Raw genomic sequence first — 15,228 nt, 5'->3', positions numbered from 1 at the left:
CTAAATACAAAGTAAAGGTGAACATTTATTTATTTATGCCATTTTTCCCCCTAAAATATGCTATAGTTTTATAGGAGTAGGTTTCATAGACTTGGCAAATTAATTTGTCACAAGTTTGTAGGTACAGACATTTGTTGTGGCCATTCTTGACAGTTTTTATGAGGCTTTTTTAATAGTGTTCATATCAATATTGGAATTTTATCTTATCGATCGAAATAAAAATATATATTGTGATATAAATTTTGCCCATATCGTCATATAAGCTACCCACTGCCGTTTTCAAAGCACAATGCATTTCATTCACTTAAGCTCTTCAATCGGCAGTGCTAAACCCGGAAGCACATATACTTACCTGCCGACAACCCGCCAAAATAAAAGCCTGCTGATTTTTAGGTTGAAAATTATAAATTCATGAAAAAGGAAATAACAGCTAAATAAATATTAGTTTATTTTTAAGTTTAATACAAAATAATTATATTTGTATTTAATACTCCCTTTTTATTTAAATATATAATTGTATTATCACACTTTATTTAATAAAAAATAATAAAAGTGCAATAATAGTATCACTATTAATAATGTATTTTTATAGTTATATTTAATGGGTCAAACTATGTGCAGTGTGAGGACCAAACCAAATCTTCAGGTTCTCTTATGAGAACCAGGCAGAAAAACTTATGTGCACCCCTGATGAGAATGAAGACTTCTGCTTATGTCTCTTGATTTTCAGATCTAAAGACCCTTAGTAATCTCAAATCTGTCTCCTCAAGATATCAACAATATCCCAAACTTGATATGAACTCATTAAATACTTCATACAATATTTTATGCTAACGCAGTCATTTTACTTATTTCAGTGAAACATATACAGTATGACTATGAGAATACCATAATCTCACACAATTCTTCTTTAGAGTTTCAAAAATGATAATAAATGTATGAACGTTTGGTCAAATATTCCTAAAGACCGATATCTGCAATCAAATACTAACTCAAATATTTCTCAAACTCTTTTTAGACCAAAATATCTAAGCTTGCCATCCATATTCATTTTCATTCAGTTCTATACTGTTCTGTAACAATTGTCTTATTTGTGACAATTTCTACAAATCATCCAAGACAAAGCTGATACTTCAAAGAAAAACAAAAGAGAACTCTGTTATGTCTCCTAAGTTATTAAACCACAACCTCTGAATACCAAAAGGTTTCTCAGGGAAAATAAAAGAAAGTGGCATCACAGATAAACTAACAGATAGAAGGAAAGAGGACAGAATCAAAAACAATGAGAGACAGGAAGTCCTGAGAGACCCTTCTTCATCAGTGTCCTGTGACTTTCTGTTGTTTGCTGACATATGCCTGTGCCAGAGAGGACTGATATGATTGACTTCAGACAGGTGCAAAGGAATGGCGTCCGAGAGCCGTAAGACACACAGACATGAGCGACAAGCCCTGGGCTACCCAAAAACAGCTGCTGCCTCTCACTTCCTCCCTTTATGGTACTGCAGACACAACAGTGTCAAATACTACAAAGCAAAACAATTAGGAACCTTCCTAAGGTTTAACTGCGAGAGGTTTCTGAGGAAAGGTTTAAAAATGAAAGATTTACATGCTATACAAACTCGAGCTGTGATGACAGGTGAAAGGAAGAGTTGCTGCGATAGAAACAAATGCAGATAAATTAAACATTTCATAGAATCACTCAGCATGGTGGAGATGCAAATGGGCTCCTAAATGGAAGCCCTTGTCATCTTAACTTTGGCGTACAGCCAGGCTGATTTGTAATAATGTCCCTGCATCTAGCAGAGGGATTTAACACAGGGTGGTAGCGGGAGAGACAGACAGCGCTACAATACAAATGCTTTTAATGCAACGCAAGCAAATATGTGCTAATGCATCTGACTGGCTATATGGTATTGTCGGTCTGCCAGGTTCTCGCTGACTGGGCTCTGACTTAGCACATAAACTGGGTTGAGGAAAGAAACTAGGTTTGCAAGTGGAAATGCAGCATATGCCTGGATTTATTTTAGTTCATATCAGCATTCATTCAATAGAGAGCCACATCATTTATACTGTACTATGCATTTCTAATGTTCAATGACTTTGTGTATTTTCACACATGGTTTGATTGTTCAGTTGTGCATATAAAAAATTTTTGCGTACATTTCAAGATTTCATCTTGGATGCCTTATTTTTTTGTGTATTTTTTAAATAATAATAATAATAATAATAAAAACTTTTGGTGAACACAAACTCCACAAAACTTGGAATTTGTGAAAATTCTGGTATCTAGGATCACTATACACTGTGTGCAATTACCTAAAATTTGTAGGTTTGTCCCTCATAGTCTTGTTTCCATTTTCATGAATTCAATATGGAGTCTAACCTGAAGATCTTCTAGACTGGACTGCTTTCAAACCAACTGCGAATCATTCTGAAGTCCACCAGAACTATACTAGGGAAGTCAATTTTGGTAATTTTGTCTGTATTAGATCTGTATGCACCCAAAATGCTGTTTTAGCTTATAATACAGTGTATTTTTTTAAGTAAAAAAAAAAACAAAAAAAACAAAGGCTTTTATTATGCTTTCTGAATTGACCATTACGAACTGATCAATCCAGAAAAAACAAACAAAACAAGCATACACATTTTCACATATGCTGTGCCAACAAAATAATCCAACGCTTCATGTACTCAGGTATGCACCAAAATTTCTACTGTGGGGAAAAAAGTGATCAAAGCTAAAATAGACATTTGATAATAACCCCAAAAAACCTGAGCTTTTAAATAAAACAGCTATATTGTGTAAGATTGCACATTTGTGAATGCATTGAGGTCCTGCAAAGAATCAAGCCAATTCCAGGCCTTGTCCACTAAAGAATGTTATTCGGCCACTCTGAGACATACTGAAATATTGGATCGGATGAGACGGCGGGATGACATGTGGTACAACAGCATTCCACAGAGATGCTCAGCCCAGCAGCAAGTAAAGGCTAAATCGGGCCCATCTACAAGCCTCCCTAGAGAAGCCAGCTATGAAATGACATGACAGCACACATGTTCTGGCAGACTGAAATATCACAGTTCTTTCTTTCTCTCCTTCTTTCAAAAACACAAAACAAAAACAAAACAAAAACATAGAGAAAAGTTATTCTGGCACCTGGCTAAACAGACAACATTTCTCAAACCTTCACATGCAAGATCAAAACCACAACAAACACTGCATGGCAAATAAAGCATCATTTATGGTCTCAAGATAGATAAACTCTCATGAGACTGAGTCACAATGTGCAGTTTAAGCATTTTAGCAGCTGATACAAATATCTGCTGGGTATAAGACCACCAGGGAGACAGACGCCACAGTTCAGACCATTCAGACTGCAGTTAGAACACCTTTTGTGTGTTTTTCTTCAATTAACTCTAATCCATGGTGAACTGCTATTAGCAAAAAAAGTACTAAAAACAAGGATGTTAACAAAAGAGAGCACAACTTAAGGAAGAAAATGGTTCTGTACCTTTGCCCTTGGCTTGAGAAAGGAGTTGAAAAGGAACAGAGATAGAGTATCCACAGAAGGTAAGCATGGAGAGATATGAAGAGACGGTCAAAGCACAGTTCACATCTATGCATTCAAGGTTCAGAGTTACAGTTGAGCTCATTCAGTGCACAGCAATTCAGTCAATTCAAGCATGCATAATCAATCTCAACAGAGTGAATACCAGTGAAGAGGTGTGGCATACCTTGATCCGCCATCATCATGTGTGCAAATCCTTTGAGAAACAGAGAAAGTGACACAAAGAAAAGAACATCTATAGGTATGTATATGAACATACAATGACATTCAATCTTTGCAGAAGGAAAGGGTTTATGAACATCTTATCTATTATATAACTCTTATATTTTAAGGTGTTGTTAAACAGGTTACATGTATTTACTATTATGATAACAATTAATTAATTAATTATGCATAATTACATGCAAGTAACCCTAATGCAAACCCTAATCCTAACCCTAACCATACATGTAGTTAATTAATATTACTCAGTGCTTAAATGTATAATAACACTGTAACAAGGACGCCTTAAAATAAAGTGTAACAAAGTTTTAATAATTTGACACAAAGTGGTAATTACAAAAGTCTCTGCTTTTGCATTTTCATTGAAATTTTTGGTTTAAGTTGTTTATTTGTATTCATTTAGATGTTTTATCTAATGTGACAGCTCAATTTAAAAAAAAAAATACATTATGAAGTCATCTATAGTCAAAATGTTGGTACAAATTATTTACACACAGAAACTGCTAAATTAGAAAATTAATCACAAAGAAATGTCGAATAACATATTATATTACATTTTGACATTTTTATGTAGAAATACTGAAATGGTATTTCTTGGCAAAAATATTCCAATAATCTTTGTTTTTTCTGCAACTTTTAAAAATATTTTTTACAGTGTTGTGCATTTTGTGTGTTTTTTAATATAAATGGGGCAAAGTACATTGATATGATGATTAATTTAGTGATTAAAGTAGAATTTTATTTTTCCAAATGCATATTATACTAGAGATCTTAGATCTTAGTGTGAACAGTTATTTTACGTAGATTTCACTTTTTATTTTATTTTTCATCTATTGCAACTTTGATTTCATGGCAACTAAGCATTTTTCATTATGGTAAAGAGAGCAATAGCATGTTAGAAAATATCAGTTTATATTACTGTACATTTGAATAACATATGCATTCTGCATCATTAATGTTTTCACCACCTATAAAAGACAGCTTCAATTTAGCCTTAAGGACATTATCAACTTACCTGGAATGTTGTTGGCCTCTGATGGTGTTGCAGCAAAGAAGAAACAATGGAGGAAATAAAATAAAAAAACAGAAGAAAAAAAACAAGAGAGAAACATTGCAGCCATTAGAGCCCACTCATATTATCTTTGCATGAAAACTGTCATGCAAACTCTTACACACCTGCCAGCATGCACTGAGCAGACATCTGCCCTGTGCATGTACATAGAAACCCTTAAAATGCCCCTTGCATCTATCCATCCACCCCCCTCTTCTCCCTGGGATATGAGGTGGGGGGGGGGGGGATCAGATCTGTGGTGTGTGAAACACCATGACACAGGTCTAGTTCATCTTCCATGTCTTACACACACTCCCAAAGCCCACATCCACGCCTGGGTCATAAATCCAAACAGGCAACAGAACCTGCTCCCTTTAGAGAGGGTTGTGGATTTATGGGACGCTGATGTTTGTCTAAAGCACTGTTCCATACTCAGAGCCTGGTAGCGTTTACTCTCATTGTAGACACACACTCGCTCTCTCTCTCGCTCTTTCTCTCTCTATCTCTCTCTTTGTGTCACAGGCCGCCTTTGGCACTGAAGCACTGGGCTGACTCATTTCATTAATGCACTCTGGTCGTCTCCCAAACCAAAGGGCATCCAACACTGATAAACGGGCATTGCAATGCTCTGTGTGATGAAAAACAGCTAATCTACGATTTCTCTAATCTGTTCCAGCTAGGGATGATTCACGATCATCCGAACATCCAACTACTCGATTAGTGAGGACAGCGAATCTTAAGCTTTGATATTTTTAGCAGTGGTGATATTATTGTGTTCAACTTCAGCCATTAAACATGAAAATTATCTTAAAATACAGCCATTGTACAACATTTAGGCTTTAAAAAATATTTATTTGACTACTTAAACACAAAAACCTATTTTGTGTGTGTATATATATATATATATATATATATATATATGTGTGTATATAAATGTGCTTTTTATATAACATGACATAAACCAAATATATATATATATATAGACATTATAATTATTATGAGGTATTCTTTTTAAAATACTTTTTATTCATTAATATTTAGCTGACTATGAGATTATCCAGATTTAATTATTTCATATGACTCAAGAATTTAAGATTTTACTGTAGATTTTTTAGTACCAGACACTGACAGGCTGAAAAAACAATTTATCTGTTTCCAGTGCACACAAACTGCAGCTAATACAGGGAATTAGGGGAAACCTGATGGGGTCTGCCTCCATGAAATGCTTTTAGTGCAGACTAATTATAGCTACATTAGACATTAATTAAGTGCTGTATGTGTTGATGTCTGAACTGACTGAAAATGCAATATGTTGACTCTCACGGTCACTCATTTTTGGGACACGTTCCAATGTGTATGTGTGTGTCTGTCTGCTGTGCTTGTTAAAGGCTGGTACAGGACATTAAGTCCTCTGATGAGTTGCATTAACCTGGTGGGAAACGTATTAGGATGTGATTGGAGAGCGGGGAATGCTGAGTTACACTCAGGATGTGAGAGCCATGGTGACTTGATTGATGTGTTCAGCTCTTGAGATGACCTGTACTGAAGTTCTGGCTGGAATATGAATGTCTACATGCACTGTCAGCCTTCTATGATGACCTAGTTTTTCAGAAACACCGGTGAAACAGAAATGAATGCTTAGTTGTAGCACATCAGTAGATCTTTTCCTTGATTTTCTCAAAAGCAACAATTTTACTAGTTCTAGATTCACACCTAATAGTAATGATCCCTGCAACAAAGTCATGTGAATAAAATCTATTTTCTTCTAATATAAATGTTAAATTATTAACCCTAATTTTCTGAACAATTTTGTTAAAAAATTGAATGTTTAATTACTTTGTTCTCTTATATACAAAAAATAGCAAACCATAACAAACAACAAATATAGAGAGAGAGTCTCTAAGATCTACATATCCTCATAATGCACTTTTGAATTTGCTTTACAACATTAAATAACTCATGAGGAGATTTGTAAAGAGTGGCCAGCTTAAACACAAACCTCAGTGTACCAATTCAGAGACCATGCGCATGGGAAGACAGATTGAGTGTTTGATTGGCTGCCAAATGTTTATTATTCTAATCCGCCAAAAGACTATGCGCTTTCGCAAATGATGCAGCGGCGTGGCTATCACGATTTTCACAGAGTGAGGAACATACGCCACGGCAACGCAAAACAGTTCTGAGGCCATTTTAGCCATCTGGCCATCGAGAGGAGTGTCAGATTGTTGTTGCCGCTGCTATGGCAATTGGATTCAGTCAAACGTACATAAGGCTAATGCTTAACACTTTGGACCAGCTTGCAATATGGCTCCGACACAATATTTATTACCCAAGTACAGATGTTTCAAAAGCCTGAAGACACAAGATTAAGATGGAATTAAGATTGCTCAGTGGATTTTCGTAATGTTGTTATCGAACACTGATGTCTGCCATTAATGTGTCATTTCACAATACTGGTTTTGATTGAGTTCAGCTGTAGTCTTACAGAGCCTTTAAATTCAGGCTACCCCTGTGCACCAGTATAAATATCCTCCAAAAATGGTTTATTTATTCTTTTATGATTGGCTGAACTGATTCCCAACATCAAAGCCATCAAAGCTGCTTTTACGTCTGGCTTTAAGCCCTATCAGAGCACTGCAGGACCCAGTCAGCCAAACAAGATGAAGAGTAACAATGGTTGTAAATCAAGCCAAAAACTCAACCAATAAATCTAACCCTAGTGCCCAGTCTTCTACACATCCCTCTTTCTCTCATTTTCTTTTTCCTGCACTCTGAAACAGGCTGTACATGCATACATATTCACTTTTATACTAAATACCTAAGTACACAGATAGCATTCTGGGATTAACATTTTAATCACATTCAGTAATTGTGTAATTAAGTAGAGTATCACAGGAGAGGTTGTGTCTACAATGAGAGTGAAAACTCATAGGTCTCATAGCAATGATCACAGATCAATCACCCAGCTTAAACACTCCAATCAAAAGCGGAGAAAAGTTTAAGCCTAATCAAGACAGGAAATATAGGCATTAGTTTCTGTAATTGTTTTCTAGCTAATTAAAATTAATTATTTATCAGGTAAAAATAACCCATATTGTTTTTGTTACAATTAAAAGCATTTAAAATGATATCTTTAAAGCAAAAATTATCAAAAGAAACATATTCAACAACAACAAAAATATCATGGTGTACCTTTCATTACCACCAGGATCATCTACCAGGATCTAAATCATGTTTCATGGGGAAGAACTCAAAGTTGTGAATTTCTTCTGTGGTATAATAAAATTAGTTTAGTTATGATTATACTTCTTGAGCGCAAACCAGAAGTTCTGTATATAAATGAGCACATTCGATAACCAAGGTCAAACAATTTTCTTTCTAGGAAAACCAGTAATGACGCTATAAAAAAATTGCAATTGACACGTTTAAAATAGGCAATTATCCCCCGTCTCTGATTCATTCTCTGTTGAAGAGGTGCAACAACAAAACCTAGAGCTGTGAAATGGCCTCCTCAAATCCCCAGAGAAACTAAAATGGCCACTTCAGAAAAACAACCAAGGGATCTGAAAAGGCACCTTAACATCCTAACACCCCACCTCCTCAGCCGGGCACGCTAACACAGACACACACACACAAATGCTTGCAAGAGACAAATAGCTTACTGCTTTACAGAGGTAAAAACGCAGGCTTTGCTAGTAGTGCATTTCAATGACGTTCACTTTCAATTGACCGTAAGAAGTTATGGGGGAATAGAGGAGGGTCTTATGAAGCTGATCAAGAAATTCCCAGCACAAAAACACCTGCCAATGCAGAAAACAGTTCAGCTTCTGTAGAGAAGCTAAGAGACGCCATTAACCTGAATCTTAAGAGACAAAGCATGAAGGATTCTGGGAAAAAATATTCACATTTTAGCAGTTAAGACAATTTAGAGTATAAATAGATGGGTGCCAATAAACGTTTGAGAAAAGATTTTACTTTGCATATACAGTACAAAGTCAGTATTGCAATTTCCCTTATCAAGCTGTAAAATATAGACTGTTTTACCTTCGTTGCAGAATCGGCCAACGTATTCCGTCTTAGAACAATCACAAAGCAGTTCCCCATCCACAACGGAGCACGTTCCTCCGTTCTCACATGGGTTCTCCATGCAGATCCCCTCTATGTCCATGCGGACCCTCTGGCTGCTTAGCAGAATAGGTTCCTTGTTATTGTACTTCAGTTCCCTGATAATTCCCTTAAATGGCGGAAGATCCTTCACTGTTGGGAGAGTGAGCACAGAAATACGAATATCTTGAGGGACTCCGCCCAGGAAGAGGTCACTAACGATCTTCATGTACTGCCTCTGTGGCCGCACCTCGCCCGATTTGCTCACTCCATCCAGAACCAGCACAGTTCTCAGGTTGTACCTGCTCAGGGTGGCAGAATGCCAGCTGCTGTCATTGACTCGCTTGTCCGATATGACGGTGGTCTCAGCACAGTCAATGCCGAACTGCAACTGGAGCTTCCCTTCGACCACCATGAGTTGCAGGAAGTCACAGAAGCCACCATCGTCAAAGTACAGGATTAAGGCGGTGGACACGTCTGTTTTGAACTGGAAGTTGAGGTCACTTCTGGTGCTGGCGTCCCAGCGGAGATAGCGTGCCCACTGACCTTGCGACCCTGTAAACTCTAGGCCCAAACAGGGCCCAAGCACAGTACTGATCAGCAGCTGCAACTGGACTGAGAATCTGAAGAAATTCATTTTAAAAGTGCTGGAGATTTGGGGTTATTATCCTGAACAGAAGGAAATCATTGAATTCGCTTTGGTTCAAAGGTCAGTATATCCAATGTACATCCCACAGTATACCCAGAGATATTAAAGAAGAGGTGAGATCGTCAAACGCAGCGACAAACAAGAAAATATCCTAAAAGAGGAGAGGGAGTTAGGAGGAGAACAGTCTTAAATAACAGTCATAAGGCCAATGACATTGCACAACAATCCAATCTCTGTCAGGCGACAATAAAAGTACTTCTTCCACGTTTCCTGGAATGGATAAACTTGAGGAGACGAGCAGATGAGGTGCTGTGTTTCTGCTGAGGTGCTGTTTTCTTCTGGTATTTCCTCAGACCTCAATCATCCAGACAGGTCCTCCAGGTCGGACTCTTTCTGTATTTAGGGAAACCAGTGCAGACTGCATGATGCCTTGTGGGTAATGTAGTCCATACGGTTACTCTGCCCCGTCTAGCGCACAATAGCTGTCAAAATAGAAAAGCATCAAATTACAAACGAATCCACGGATGTCTCCGTCTATCGAGTGTGTGATTTCTTTATGCATAAAACACAAAGCCTAAAAATATATTATGTAACAAAACAATTCAGTACACTTTCACAAATATTATAATGAAAAGCTGCATTTGAATAAGTCTCTCATTGTTTTGTAAAATGCAAGTCCTGATAAAGCCTAATTAAAAAGTTTCTATTTTAGAGGCATTTTACCCAAAAGATTCTGTGTGTTATCGGTCATCTAGTGTGTAAATTACCAGCATTATTCACATGGCAGCTCCAGCTATCATTCAGTAGCAGCGAGCCTGTGTTTATCTGATGATGTGGAAAATTAAAAGGCTTTCTGCAGGATGCACTATGCATGAAAACAATAATATGCATGTCGACATTCTCATGAAACATAGTCCACATTTCCAGCACAGTCATCTTAATACTAAATCTAAAAACCTATAATATTTTGCGTTAAAAATATTTAATTTAGGTGTGGTCCTTCAATTTGAACACACAAAAACACTGCATAAAGATTAGATTTAAATCAAAAATTATTATGAATTATTATAATTTTTTATTTTACTTTAAAAGAATATTGCAAAACAAGATGCATTTAAAATGCAACTGAAATGTTTATTTTATATTAAAATAATTACTGGGCTTTTTTTTTTTACACATTCTTTAAATAGCAAACAAAATGGCCTGGTTTGTTCTACAAATATGAAAGAAGATTCCCATGCTAAGCTGACGTTTGGCCTTGAACCAGCACAGATTAGTAGGACTTTTGTGAAGGCAAAACGCAGCTCTGGCTCCTCTTAACATGTGTCCCCTACGTGCATAAATGAATAGGCTCCAATTACATGGCAACATGTGAGGTGTAACCTAATAGACATCTAATATTGCCTGTGTCCTTGCCAGAGGCGTAGGCAGCAGGTATGGCAGGACAATAGTGCTACCAGCCCACGCGATTCAACCGAGCCGAAACACAATGCATGCCGTCAGAGCTCTGCCTGCTGCAGCTTAAGAGGGAAAAAAGAGCGAGAGACCACATGCTTGTAACAGATACTCCATGTTGGCTCGTGCCCACACCTCAAAATATACATGTGTGCTTTCTCTTTTTCTTTTTTTGTCGGGCGAGGGCTTGCAAAGAGGAGGAGAGAGGTGAAAAGGCTAAACTGAGCTCATCATTGTCCTCATTGATATGTGATTGACACACCCTACTGGGACGGCACACGACACCACAAAATAAAACCCCTGCATTTGGATCCCGCTTAAAAAGTCGGCGAGTAGGAGAAGGAGGTGTAATGGAGGAAGGGGGGCATGTTAATGACAGCAGGCCCAACCATTCATCAGACACACAAAGCTGGGTTTTACCACAGGTGCCTCAATTACGCTCTGTCATTACACCAGAAGAGCTGCGACAAAATGTCCTCCAGTGCACCCCGATGATATCATGGAGGCTTTGGGAGGAGGTGCACGCCATTTCAGCGAGCTCTCCTCTGTATGTGACACGGTTGCTTTCGAGCGCCCGCGTGGTGGAGCGGAGGTGTGGGCGAAGTAGAGCTGGGCCAAAATGGATGACATCAGCGTCCGGTGCTCTCCTCCTGGGCTGCCAGCCGGTGAATGGGAGGCGTGAAGCTCCTACCTGGCCTCATATAGCCTCCCCCCAGTGACCCAGAGTGGGCATGGGTACCACCAGCAACCCCCTAAAAAAACCCACTGCAGAAGAACAGCGACTTGTGAGCGGTTCTGCAGCAGTGGTTTACGGCATTACATCACCTTGATAAAAACACACCATCCTTGTGCCATGATTCACTATAATACCCCTCATAATCAGAAACAGAGGATTAGGAATATGATTTATGACCAAATTTCACTGTGGTAAAGGTGTGCATTATATAGGGCTCTGATCAAGACAGAAAGATCACGTCACACTGCGGTGTATTGGAAAGGCAGAGCACATTCGATGAGTGTTTTGGAGACTGAGCATTACACAACGCCAATAGAAAATAGTCTTCAATGCGGCAGACAAAAAGGCGATTTGAAGGAATTAAAAAACGATATTTGCAGGAAAACGATATTCGTTATATGTGTTACTTATTAGGATATACATATACATACATATATATATATATATATATATATATAAAATTAAACAAAGCGTTCATTAAATATCTAATATCTTATATTTATATGTGCATATATATGTGTATTTTTCAGTTTTAGAATTATCAGTGTGAATTATTCTAATTCGTTTATCTCTGCGGAAAAATACATCAGTTGCATTAAAATCATTTAGCTGTCTTGGCTTGATATGTAAATTGAGATTATAACCAACACCCGTGAGAACAAAACGATACAATATACAGGGAAACGAAACAATATAAATATCCTTTTATTTTTATTTTAGCTCACGTGTAATGCGATTTAATACATTTGAAACAGATGCATATGTTTAAGCAAAAATCGTTTAAATGGATTATTAAATTTGAAAGGGTTTTGTGCTCAAATTTTTCGTTTTTAAAACAGCATTTCGCTTCGTTTCACCCGTTTAAAATGGTGCACAATATACACACAAAATGTGCTGTAATACACTGAAATCTCGCTTTTGATCCAGATTATTAATGCACAATTCAGTCACCTAAAATAAGACACGTCAGTCTCACAAATAAATGAGCACATGTATAAACAGACCGACAAAATAATTTTTGGTGAGAGGAGCATCATATTTCACACAAAAGATGTCACAAAACACCACAAGGTGAAATTATACTCGAGCGTCATGGAGAAATTAAACACGCTCGAATAAATATATTACACATATTTTAATTCAGAAAAACGAGTTCATTTTGATTTCTGTCAGCTGTGGAAAAAATAAATCGTCGATGAATGTGTGTATTTGGCAAGGCCGCGCTCAGGAAATATCTAACCCGACAATATCAGGACAGACGATATGTCTGGGTGTTATTATTCTGGCAAAAATGTTAACTCACAAATACAAAATAATGTCTCTAGCCCAATTATAATTTTGACAAAAACATTCAATGTACTAAAAAGCACAAGCCTGAATAGTCTACCTTTAAAATGAGTGTGTGAGCCCGCTAGTGTGTGATATACTGGATTATTACCAAAGTCTATTAAATTCCAGGAGATCTAAATGAGCCACTACAAACTGATGAGAACAAATTAACATATTCTAATAATGCACTGTACTCACTCGAGCATTTAAAAGCGAGACAAAAAGAGCTGAACGTGCATGTTACATGTGAAAACGTGCAAAAAATCAGTTTAAAAATTCTGTCACAATAATTGTAACATCAAGACAGATGTTTATATCGAATAATGTATAGGGTTTGTGAATTTTCTTAAATGAATGCAACGTGTTAATAGCCACCACAACTATTTATATATATATTTTTGTATAAATATATATATTTTTTTAAATATACATTTTGTCTAATAAAATCCAGAATAAAGCAGTACACTTTTAGATCATATTGGTTAAAAGTATTAGGCTAACCACACCACATGTGTGCATCCTAAAAATACATTTTTGCCACATAAATTTGTAGCAAATGTTAATACATTTTCATACATGCGCTAAAAAGTAACATGGGTATGCGTTCCTGTGTTTTTGGCCAGATCATCATGTCTAGGTGCATTCATAAGGATGGCCCTTCAGTGGGCATGCGTGTTGTTTATCCTGAGTGGCAGTTGATCATGGGCTCCACAGACACCTGAGAACTCTTATTCATTATTCAAAGCTACTTTTACAGATTAAGAAAAACAAAGGTCTGAGAGCAAAGCGCGATAATTGTTTGTTACATGTTTACGGAGGAAAGGTGTGTTTTTTCGTGTTTATTACAAGAATACAGGCTTGTGTTGTCTAACTTACTGAAAATAAACGAAATAATATTTGATATTTCAGGCAGCTGACAAAAAGGGTCAGTACATGTTTATTTTTGAGCCTACAATTTTGTCTCGAAAACCGCTCAACTCTGACATAAATACTCTACTGTTTCCACACTGAGCTCTGTACAGAAGATGACCGTCTATCCTTGTCTTGAAGAATAAATACCCGCACATGTATTTTTAGAGTTCGACAGCGTGTGTAAAACCTCTTTTCGTTTCTTGTGTCGTGGGCCTGAATGATAATATAGTTTAATATTTTTATCGCGCTTCTCCGCGAAATAACGCGAATGTCATTTATTTTGATTCAGTGCAACACGCCGCGTTCACAGAAATAAAAGTACAATTAAAGAACAACCGTGATTTAGAATGTGAAAACAAGCCGACTAAGTGTAAATACTCAAAGTAAGTGATGAACTTTTAACATCCCGGCGAGCTTTCAATCAGTCCGTACCAAAAAAAGAGAGAAAGAGACTAACCTCAGTTTTCGTAAAAAAATATCCCAAAGCGTAATAATCCACTTTACATTCCAAACAGGCTCTATATGTCTGGTCCACGCCGCTAAATGTCGTTTTTTCGCGGTCTTGTGTGAGGATGTTTTACCTTCGTTATGTGCTCGCTTGCAGTTACAGAGAGCCGCGCGCTCAGAGACACTGTTGGACAATCACGAGATTTTCACACACGCGCCGCGCGACCCCGCCTTCTTCTTACTGCGAGGCTCGCGCCATTTAAAGGTGTAGTAAAATCTGAGAGAAAACTTGGCCACAACCACACTTTTCTTTTTGAAGCGGTATATATATGTATATAGGAAAAGGAACAAGACATGTCTATGAGGTGTTTGTATTTGCTTACATTTGTGGATACATGCAATACATTTCTAGCACTTGTACATTATAACCTAATAAAGACATTTCTTTCTTTCTTTTCTTGTGGGTGCACTTAGGACAACAGAAAGGCCTGAGAGAATCTGCTGTCCTTGGTGCTGAACTTCACCACAAACATGACTGCTGCACAACAGCTGCAATTTTTAATGGAATGGATATGTTGACGTCCAAAAGACTATAAAGCAATTTTCCAGAAAGTTTGCCATTTGGGACGGAAGTGAAATCTGCACACTCAAAAAACTAACATTGCAATCGATAGGTGTTGACCATGTCATTGATTTGCAGCCAAAATGATCCATCATAGATCCTACAGAATATTGAGCGTGTCTCTGAGTTGAA

General features: G+C 37.3%; 1 protein-coding gene across 9 annotated transcripts in view; it reads right to left on the bottom strand.

Annotated features, from left to right (window-relative positions):
- Nucleotides 1-14,655, bottom strand: part of LOC127976077 (neurexin-3a) — a 263,201-nt gene extending 248,546 nt beyond the window's left edge. For 3 of the 9 annotated variants that reach the window (XM_052580186.1, XM_052580188.1, XM_052580192.1), the window contains exons 1-5: nt 14,485-14,655; nt 8,887-10,077; nt 4,807-4,824; nt 3,736-3,765; nt 3,513-3,524 (exon numbers count right to left, since the gene is read on the bottom strand). In XM_052580186.1, coding sequence (XP_052436146.1) covers nt 3,513-3,524; nt 3,736-3,765; nt 4,807-4,824; nt 8,887-9,583 — 757 coding nt within the window. In that variant the 5' untranslated portion in view covers nt 9,584-10,077; nt 14,485-14,655. Of the gene's footprint in view, nt 1-3,512; nt 3,618-3,735; nt 3,766-4,806; nt 4,825-8,886; nt 10,078-14,484 lie in introns of all 9 variants that reach the window. The other 6 variants (XM_052580184.1, XM_052580185.1, XM_052580187.1 and 3 more) reach the window with 3 other exon arrangements.
- Nucleotides 14,656-15,228: the final 573 nt, after the last annotated feature.

Source organism: Carassius gibelio, chromosome B17 (genome assembly GCF_023724105.1).
Source record: "Carassius gibelio isolate Cgi1373 ecotype wild population from Czech Republic chromosome B17, carGib1.2-hapl.c, whole genome shotgun sequence".
In the NCBI taxonomy this organism is placed as follows: Eukaryota; Metazoa; Chordata; class Actinopteri; order Cypriniformes; family Cyprinidae; genus Carassius; species Carassius gibelio.
This window is presented reverse-complemented; position numbering and strand designations above follow the sequence as displayed.